This window comes from Lipophrys pholis (genome assembly GCF_963383615.2).
Source record: "Lipophrys pholis genome assembly, chromosome: 8".
NCBI lineage: Eukaryota > Metazoa > Chordata > Actinopteri > Blenniiformes > Blenniidae > Lipophrys > Lipophrys pholis.
Window position 1 is genome coordinate 23,001,162 of NC_137630.1, and position 10,291 is coordinate 23,011,452.

General features: G+C 43.1%; 1 protein-coding gene across 1 annotated transcript in view; it reads right to left on the reverse strand.

Moving 5' to 3' along the window:
* fgd (faciogenital dysplasia) overlaps positions 1 to 6,618 on the reverse strand; it is a 62,228-nt gene extending 55,610 nt beyond the window's left edge. Inside the window, exon 1 of the mRNA XM_080469698.1 lies at positions 6,341 to 6,618. Within this exon, the coding sequence (XP_080325824.1) occupies positions 6,341 to 6,362 (22 nt within the window). The 5' untranslated portion in view covers positions 6,363 to 6,618. The remainder of the gene's footprint in view (positions 1 to 6,340) is intronic.
* Between the last annotated feature and the right edge of the window lie 3,673 nt (positions 6,619 to 10,291).

Below are 10,291 nucleotides of genomic sequence, written 5' to 3' on the forward strand. Positions count from 1 at the left end.
GATGAACTGATTTGTCTTGAGTCAAATTTTAGTTGACGGACAAAGTCGTCACCACAAATATTCCTACTATACCTGCAGTTGGCTCACAATAATACTTTTCTTTTGTTAAAATCAATACTGACATTTATCTTTTTGACTCTTGGCAAATTTATTACGTTATGCTGGTTCTCTGTTGGAGAGTCACTTCTTTGTTTGTCTATTGGTACGTTTATTTTTTTATCTAAAATTACTGTAATACAGTACATGCATTTTTCCAAATCTAATTTCCTTTGATTAGAAATATCAAGAAAAATAAAAACACATTTCTTTCTGATGAAATTTGACAGGGGCCCCTTTAACACAACAATATTGCAAGTGAAAAATTATAATTTAGGGCCACTAGTGGGCGCTGTTGTTTGTCTTGTAATTAAACCACACAGAGGCTATAAACATTTACATCGTCTGGGATTTACATTTATATGGACTGCGACGCCCAAAACACAACTAAAAGTTTCCCTTTTTGCTTGAAAACATTGTCATGTAAATGGGGCCTTTGTGTTAAATGAAAAAAAAATTTATCTAATAAGGTGATGATGAAAAGATACAACAATTATTTTTTATCTTTTTTTAATTTGCTACTGATAAAGGACCGAATGGTGGCATAACACATTCAGAACTCTCGGCACGCAGTGAGAATATCATTGGTTCAAGTCTTGGCTGTTCGGCAGAGTTTGCATGATCTTCCTCAATCTGTGAGTTTTCACCTGGTACCCTGGTTTCCTCCCACAGTTCATTAATATGCATTTGGAGTTAAGTGACAGTCAGCTGGGATCAACCCAAGCGCCCTGTGTGTGAGTTGGATAAAGCTGTGTGGAACAAGGACGGATCACAATCACATTTGATGTCACTTTGTCAGAGTTACTCCAGAATTAGAAAAAACTAAATATGTCTTGCAGGTTGAAGCGAATTTTCCATAATGTTCTGAATGCTTTACATAGTTTTTAACTCCAAAATGAAACGAGGTGTGGATGACTTGGACTTTTTCAATTATGGCAGACCATAATTACACAACAGGAATTCTTTGGAGTCGGACACACACCTGTCAAAGCAACACGTCTGCAAATGACTCAGGAACCTGTTAAACAGGAGCGTCACTCCAACGACAAGTGTTCACTGTAACTGTTGCAGTGAGAAAGTACGCGAAAACAAAACGGCTTCTGGTAGCACCTACTTCAAGTGTTGCCCGCCTCCGCCGGCCTCGCCGACACCGGACTACTGCCTCACCACCAAACCTAATGAACCGCTATCTTATCAGGAGAAGAGGCAGACTCAAACATAAACCGTTTAGCAGCTTCACAAAAGAAAACAGACTAACGAAACAGTCTATTACAGGTCACGTACATGAACTGAAGGTTGATTATCCAGGTGAGGGTGTCGGGACGATATCACGCAGTCCGGACAACAACAACTGGATGGTTATCGAGTCTGCTCTGTATAATATAACTGAAAGTAGAAATTAAAAGAAGTTATCTTTTCGGAGTGACGGTGCAGAAAAAGTGACTGAAGAGAGAGTCAATGACTTGTGACTGAGACTTCTTTTCAGCTCACACATGAACACAAACTGCAGGGACGTCTTCTCTGAAGCAACAGCAGGACTCACACATGACCACCATTAAGGAAATCAATGTGACACACAGGCAAGCTGGGAAAGAGCCCCAAGCTTCTGAGCGGCTCTCAAACTGAGTCATGCCGTCTTAAACACACACACACTCACTCGAGCAGATAAAGAAAAAGACACGGAGGAGTGGAAGGGATGTGTGAGAGATTGGTTGGTCGGCATTAATCAGTATATTTTCTGCTTCTGCGTCGGCATTCGGTGATAGGAGTCACTGGTGATAGTCTTAGGGAGTGAAGAGAGGAATGACGCATCAGGGACTCGTATCTGCAAACTGTACCTCTTCACATGTCAAGGATCAGACGATGCACATTGTGTACATGAAACCGAACAACTCCAACTAATGGAGCCAATCGCACCCACAATTTGAAGCTTGTTTATAGAGCTGGTTCATCAAATTATCTTTTTTTGAAGGAAGGCGCAAAGCTGCAGCCACGTGAGCCTGAAATCATCAACCAAATAAGTTTCTATGAAGCACGCAATATAACTGCTGTCTGTTTCTTACAAATGTAGATATTTGTGCGTGTCGCCATGTTGACTGGTCTCAATCATGGTATTGTAATGACACCAGTATTAGCAATAATACAAAGATTTATTCAGAATTTATGCAAGATTTTTAACAAGGTTTACTGAAGTCAAAAGTAAAGTAAAGTTATGGCTCATAGATATAGAGACATGAACTCACATTGACCAACACTTGGTTAATTCAAGACTCGGCTGTTTTTAAAGTGTCGTCTCTGGAAAGCACAAGTTGCTCACCTCTTTCACAGATCAACATCATTCAACTCTGCAGTTTCCGCTCAGCTGAAAGACATTTATTTGGTGCCTTTTAGCTCATTGATTTGGATCACTCTGAGCAGCATGTCTTTACTGGCTGTGGCAGGTAGCTAATACTCACCGACCACAATCAGCCAATACCACACAGTTAATTAACCATGTACAAATGAGTCGGATATTCCTCTCATGAGATGACTGAAACAGTGACAAAGAATAAGTACATACATCATCGTTGCTACTATATACTGTAAGCAGCATTATGTAATTATACAGTGTTATCTGAGTTGGAAGCCTTATGCTCTTTATGCTTTAACCATCTGTACTCCACATTTGATCAACATGCGAGAAGATTTGCTCATATAACTGTAAAGTCATTTACACGCAGTCATTTAGCTCCAACATAACAGATTAAGGCTGATGACCACAGATATTATAGCCAGTGATTATTGATTTAAAATGTCTAACTGAGCCTAAGGAAGAAAACTGATCGGCTACATTCAACCAAGAACTACAAACACAAAATTTATTCTAAAGAATTGACTTCGGATCGAGAAAGAAAAACTCACATTAGGGGAGATTTAAACAAATAACCGGTTCAGAAGCGGAGCAAAAACTGTGACATGTGACAAGTTTAGTCTCTATTATATAGAAATTGAATAACTTACTACTTATTAATACAAATGAAACGTGGATGTTTGGCTTTTGACTGTTTCTTTTTCCCATAATAAATCTCACGTATTCTGTTCACGGAGAAGTTAATCTGGCCACACCTGACAGCAGATTGAGTTTCATTGCCGAAATCCCTCCCCACTGTTTATTGTGGATTCTTGATATGGAAAGACAATCGATCGGCCAACACTAACAGTCTGTTCAGTCAGTCCTCCTCAATCTCCCATACCCACTTTAAAAGGCTGGTACACCCCGTACAGTCATTCACATGTTGACACTGATACAGACAATCAAAACACACACACACACACACACACACACACACACACACACACACACACACACACACACACACACACACACACACACACACACACACACACACACACACACACACACACACACACACACACACACACACACACACAATAACCCCATTGGACAGCAGATTAAACCTTATGCTGTGAGGCGACAGTACTAACCACTGTCCATCGTACTGCAATCAGAAACAGTGAATTGAGTAAAGCGGAGATACAGATGTGTGGAAGACAAACATTGTTTTGGATTTGTTGTACATATATCAACCCACCGAGCATTAGATCGGTGGTTCCCAACCTTAATTCCTTGAAGTCCCTTACGATTGCACAGAGGCTGTGTCAACCCTCTCTAATCAATACTTTGCAGAAACATGAAGCCAAATGCTGACAGACGGGTCAACTCGCACCAACACACACAAGCCTTGACAAAATAATAGTAATTGGAAGTTCCCAGGTCTGTGCTAGATTATGTCCACAAAGGGTCCGAGGTTGGGAATTACAGGATTATCAATTCATCCATCCATTCATCTTCTATACTCCTTAATCCAACTTGTCAGTGGGCGGCGACATGTTGGACAGGTAGGCGGCCCACGACAGGGCAAACACAGCACAAGACAAAGCTTATAATCAGTGTCTACAATTACTTCATGTTGAAGGGTCCTCGTCACCTATCAACTCAACTAATCAACAACCCAAAATACTGCAGGACAGATGAAACTCTGACCATCCTGATCTTTAACTCCTGTGCCGTGTGTTTACCTAACACAGAGGGGAGATGTTTACATTGGCTCGGTTAAACACGGACCGGCCGAATAGCTTTTGTTAATAATAAATAACCTGAACAGCCAACCCAGGACGTCCGCGCTGGAGCATCTCACAGACCACCGCTGCCCTACATCAGAGGAGGACACATCCACCGCACTTTTGAAGGAAATGTAGAGCAAACACGGTGTACGAGAGTGAAGGGTGAAGGGTGTCAGAAACGTTTATGGAGCTGGAAACAAGTCTGAGGATTGAGGTGGACCTCAAACTGAGAGGCAGACTATCTATCCCACCGCAGTTTATTTGTGATGTGGTTTGTTTTATTAGATTCTCCAATGATTAAATGCGAGCAGCCAACAACCTTTCTGACCCTCCCATCGTAAACACACAAAAAATAAGCATTAGAGAGAGCGCAGGCTGGTCTGGGTTCCCATGTGGAAGAACTAGAGCGTAGGAAACTCCAGCTAAAAAAAAAAAAAAAGTAAAATATTTCATCTGATGGCAGTTGCAGTGAGCATTAAAGCTGTGTGTGTGTGTGTGGGGGGGGGGGGGGGGTTGAAGGCAGGGCAGTGAGGGGGCAGAGATTGATCTGGGACAGTGTGGGAGAGAAATGGGGAAATGTAAAAAAACCAAAAAACAAAACAGGGCAAAGCCTTGGGAATGAATATGTGTGTGTGTGTGTGTGTGTGTGTGTGTGTGTGTGTGTGTGTGTGTGTGTGTGTGTGTGTGTGTGTGTGTGTGTGTGTGTGTGTGTGTGTGTGTGTGTGTGTGTGTGTGTGCGTGGGAGAGACACGATACACAGCCGGACTGCCGGAAAAAAAGAAAGTCAGCCAGGAGGACGGCAGATCAATTCCTCCCCTGAGTCTCACAACAAACACCCTCTCTTTTTCTCTCTGCATAGCTCACCTCTGCTGCAGGCCGATACCGTCCCATCAGCACTTCATCTCCATCACATTCTCTCCAGTTTTATCCGCCCCCCCCCCCCCTCTTCTTTGTCTGCGTGCTTTTTTCTGAGGCCTCAGCAAAAAGATCTGGAGATTTAGCCGAATTTTCTATGGAGTTTAAGTTTCTTACAGTTCCTCTTTTGTGTGGTTGCTTTATTAAACCAATCGTCCCAGATCTGTCATTCAGACAACACGCAAAAAACACAAAGCGTGGACACATGAACAATAATCTGGACACGGTAAATAATGACGAGACAAAGAAAGAATAACATCACTTCTTTGTGAGTGAAGAAACAGAGGTTCCCACAAATTTATCTCGCCATCAACTGTACTGCAGCGGCCCACAATGCCGACAGGAAACCACACACAGTCTTCCTCCTCTTCCTCCTGTGACACCTAAAACATCCTCCGACAATCACAAGAGACAGATGGACAAACAAACAGAGACTCACAAACACTTTCAACAGAGTCCTAATCTCATGAGCTGCATCTCTCACACACACACACACACACACACACACACACACACACACACACACACACACACACACACACACACACACACACACACACACACACACACACACACACACACACACACACACACACACTGTGTCCTCCAACTCCTCAAATCACATTCCTCACAGGGAGTCTGGAGGAGCCCTCATGGCCACACACACACACACACACACACACACACTAGGGAGGACAATGAATGACTCTTCTTATCATTCTACTCAGTGTGGTTACAGTTTGAGTTCTTGTCATCCACACTTTTAGATGGAGAGAGAGAGAGAGAGAGAGAGAGAGAGAGAGAGAGAGAGAGAGAGGGAGAGAGAGAGGGAGAGGTGCCTGAGTTTGGGGCAAGAGTGAGGTCAGATCTCCCTCTCTCAGCATTTGGCACAGCTTTGCTCTCCACTTCTTGCCCTGTCAGCTCAAGCCTCCACGTTTTATTCGCTCCTCTCAGTTGTGAAGCAGCCCGAAGAGAAAAAAAGACGCAACTTTGTTTTTTTCTCTCTCTCTCTCTCTCTCTCTCTCGTTGTTTTGGAGCTGATGCGGGCCTGCAGCTGCCCCGTTGACAGCTGGCAAAAGCATTTTGGAATTCTGGTCCTGTGCGCAATACTGGCCGTGGCCATTTGGAAACAACTTCAGAAAACCGCACATAGTTTGTATTTTCTATGAAAGAGGAAAGACAAAGAAAGACTACATTCACTCACCAGTGGCTGAACCCCCCTGCATTTTGCAGAGATTTCCTCTCCGGTCTTCCACTCTGCTTGAATCTTTCCTCCCGGAGAAACAAAACTCCCTCACTCTTCTGCACTTCAGAACGCAACCTTTTTTTTTTTTTTCTGTTGACCGACCCAAAAAAAAAACACACAAACCCGCTAAGGACACTTCATTGTTTCCGAGCGGACGCGAGAAATGTTATCCGGGTCAGTTTTTGTGTAGAATAAAATGAGCATATTCCTCCATGTAAGTCCTTTCTCCTCCCTCTGCGGAGACGGAGCAGCTCGAGCTCACTCCTCTCGAGCTGCTGGAGGAAAGAAAAAAAAAAAAAAGAAAAAGAAGAAGACTGTGCGCGCTCCCGCCAGTGCGAGGCGCGAGCACGAGAGCCCCCATTCATTGAGACTAAAATAAAGACTATTGAAAGAAGGACATTAATTTAATCCTCTTAACCAACGACTCCACTTTAGAAAAGATGTCTGAGCCTTTCCTTTACTCTTCATTTTTTCTTCTATTTTGACGCCATTCTCTCGGGTTTGCCCGGCGGCACGGGGGCATGACACGGGATGTCACGTGAAGGCACGGAGAGGATGAGGTCTATTTCAGTCGATGGCTCTGCTCTGAAAACTTCCCATCTGCCTATTAGCGTGGAAAAAAAAAAGAAGAAAATCCACGAGCACGAATGTGGACTTGCAATGCGTTTCCAAGTCACCGCACAGGCCTTCTCCTCTTCTTTTAATTGACAGTTTAGTTTCCAGTTTCCCTTTTTTTTTTTTAAACCATTGTAAGAAGTAATAGGGCATTTATAAATTGCAGTTGTTGTTTATCATATGCATGTAAAAGTAGTCATTTAGAGTACTCTTTGAGGGTACTCTTCTTCACACGCTGTAGTCATTGAGTAAAGGTCAGCTGTGGTGCCTCCAGCATCTGCAGTGGAAAAGATTTCTCCTGAAGAGAATACATATAGTATAAACATGCATGTTCTCTTTTTTATATCGGCTTAATATAGCCCATATTGGTGCTCTCTTGTATTGCACAGATGTTGTAATATTTCACAATATTCATCCCAGCTAAGATAAACATTGGCATTGCTGCCCATTAAAGAAAACACCCAATGTTTGAATCGTGGTTGCCACAACTCTATGGTGAAAGTCTCAACGAGGCAACCCAACAGACATTAATCCCAGTAGTCATTCTTTGCCCATTAAAATATTAATAGAGAGTCGTTATTTCCTAATCAAAAGGTCATTTAACATGCTTAAGATCTTTTGAAGTTAACTGCAGTTTTTGCACACATGTGGTTTTGGCTTTGCACTTATGTGTCCTTCTCTCTCACAGATTCATCATATGAGACTATAATCTCAAGGCTAAACAATAAACCAGCTCATTGATGATGAAGTTGATATATTTATCTCCACCTCAAAACAGCCACAACTGTAAAAATGAACACAGGCACACTTCTTTCCATTTTCATTACTTCAGTGGTTTTGGTTCTAATACTTTAAATAGTTTTATACAAGCAGTGTTATTCATTAGTGATACCACTTTTTCAGCACATTTTCACGAGCGTGCGGCAGCTAATCCTCCATAACTCTCTGTGTGTCTGTGTCTATGTGTGCAGCCTCCCCGCCCCATCTTTTACGAAGTGTGTCTACTCTTCCACGCACCATTAACCCTTTTTTGTGGCTGCTGCTGCTGCACACTTGTCGTCAGCCTCAGATTGGCACAGACAACAGCCGGGTCCCAGACAATGACTCCCCGTCTGGCCGCGGGCCAGGAATAAGACCACGTCATTAACCAGTCCTCTTCTTTAATATAGATTTATATAGTTCAATTGTTGTAACCTTTCTGACTGCATCATAATCACATCATTTCCAATACATGACTTGACCTGTGCATACACAAATACAAGGACAGGAAACACAATGTCCCTCTGCTTTCCTTTTTCAACTTCTCAGCTTTAGAGAGAGTTTGTTAACACACCAGTGCAGAGCCTGAAAGGCCGAGTGTTTTGTGGATGACTGAACTTGTGTTTTAAATAGACCAGAGTCCACAGTGCCCCTGGATGCATGGGGCTGCTTGTCAGGCCGTCTGGGGCATGCTGGTCCACAGAAAAGCTGAACGGCAAATATTTCCCCCGGGATACATCCTCTGCTCTGCATCCCTGGGGCTTCATCACTCTCCGCCACAGAGCAGAGTGAAGCAACATCATTCAGTGGAGGGGGAGGAAGGGGATGGGTGAGAGACGCAAACAAAGAGATACATGAACAAAGACTATTGGAATTGAGTATTTGAGATGAGCAATCAAGCTGAAGGATGGGTGTGAAAGCTGAGACGTGTGATGAGCTACCCAGAGTTTTTTTTTTTACACTTATCTCAAACTCTGCTGGTGTGAATTCCCCAATCATGTGACTAATCACACTCAAGACTGAGGTGGCAGCCCTCATTCTCGCACTCCCTTTTCAGGTGTAAATTAAAACCTCATACCAATTGAATCAACACTACATCTGTTATCTGGAAAGAGGAAAAGCTGCCACAGCTTCAAGACCCCACCAGCAGGCTGAGCCACAGCAGGGAGGACACTAACACCCTGCGCACACTGTCGGGACTCAAGAATGTTTTGATGCATCATGAGGTTGCGCTCACGCCCCGCTGGCCATCAGTTTGTTAGCGTCCTCGGTGGCATTTGTCTCCACAGAAATGTGTTTATCTATGCGTGTTCAAAGTCAGTCCATGTGAGACACGTGCCGCCTCGACGGCTGGCGTTGCTCATCCAGACCAGCTGATTGAGGCTCTTTGAGCCCTTCAGGCTCCACATGGACTCATCACATGACACGCACAGAAAAGACTCTTTGTAAGACAGAGCAAACATTCAGCCTCTCCTTTAAGGCCCAACAATGGATCCTGGAGTAACTTTATGTGGACTCAAGCTGCCGCTGCTGCTCATGAAGACGTCAACAGTTGTCATAGAGGGACCCCAAGTGGTGGAAATAAATAGTGCAACGGCTGAGATGTGAAACAGCTGCACGAGTCCCTCTCTATATACAGTACAACCTGAATGTTAATAGAGCAGGCCTGATGCCATGGAATGAAGCCTACTGACCCATATTTCCTCTGCCGGTTGAAGGAGGATATGAGAGACGACTGGCACCAACAAAGGCTCCACTGTTTCTCCAGTGATGTCATGAGCTGTCACTGGATCGGCCTCTGACCCCCGGCTGCCATTAATACTCCGACATTCATGTTGAGACAGCCGGACATATGGTGGATGGCTGCAACTGGTTTAATGGGACTAGATGAATCACAGCAGTGTGTGTGTGTGTGTGTGTGTGTGTGTGTGTGTGTGTGTGTGTGTGTGTGTGTGTGTGTGTGTGTGTGTGTGTACGTGTGTGTGTACGTGTGTGTAGAGAAGTTGATAGGATTTCATTTGAATAAAAATAAAAGTTTAATTTGTATGGCAGCTGTGCGTACTGAAATTAGACTGCTGATGGATTGTGGATTTTGTTGTATCATCGCTTTGAAAATAATTTGTGAAGCCCTTTGAATTGTGATAACCTGCAGGAAAGTTGTGAAAATAAAGTTTGATTGATGATTTTAATAACCTGGACTCCAATATTTGTTGCCACCACGCCTGTTTTATCATAAAATTAAGTTTACGAGAGACTCGTGGCTCTGGGGGAACTTTTCAACTGGACAATCTAATTGGAAGTGTCGTATAAAGCAGCTTTTTTGGAAATTTAATGATCAGTAATAGAAAATTTGATTAGTGTGGTATTCTATGGTTTGCCACATCACTTACAAGCAGAAAGTGATTACAATCCTGTTTACCAGAAATGCTGCATTCGCCATTTATTTCATTGCTAATTTATGTCCAACATAACGTGACTTGTTTACCATAATTGCTTGGATTTTATCACTGAACTCTCTCAGTATGTAGATATTAA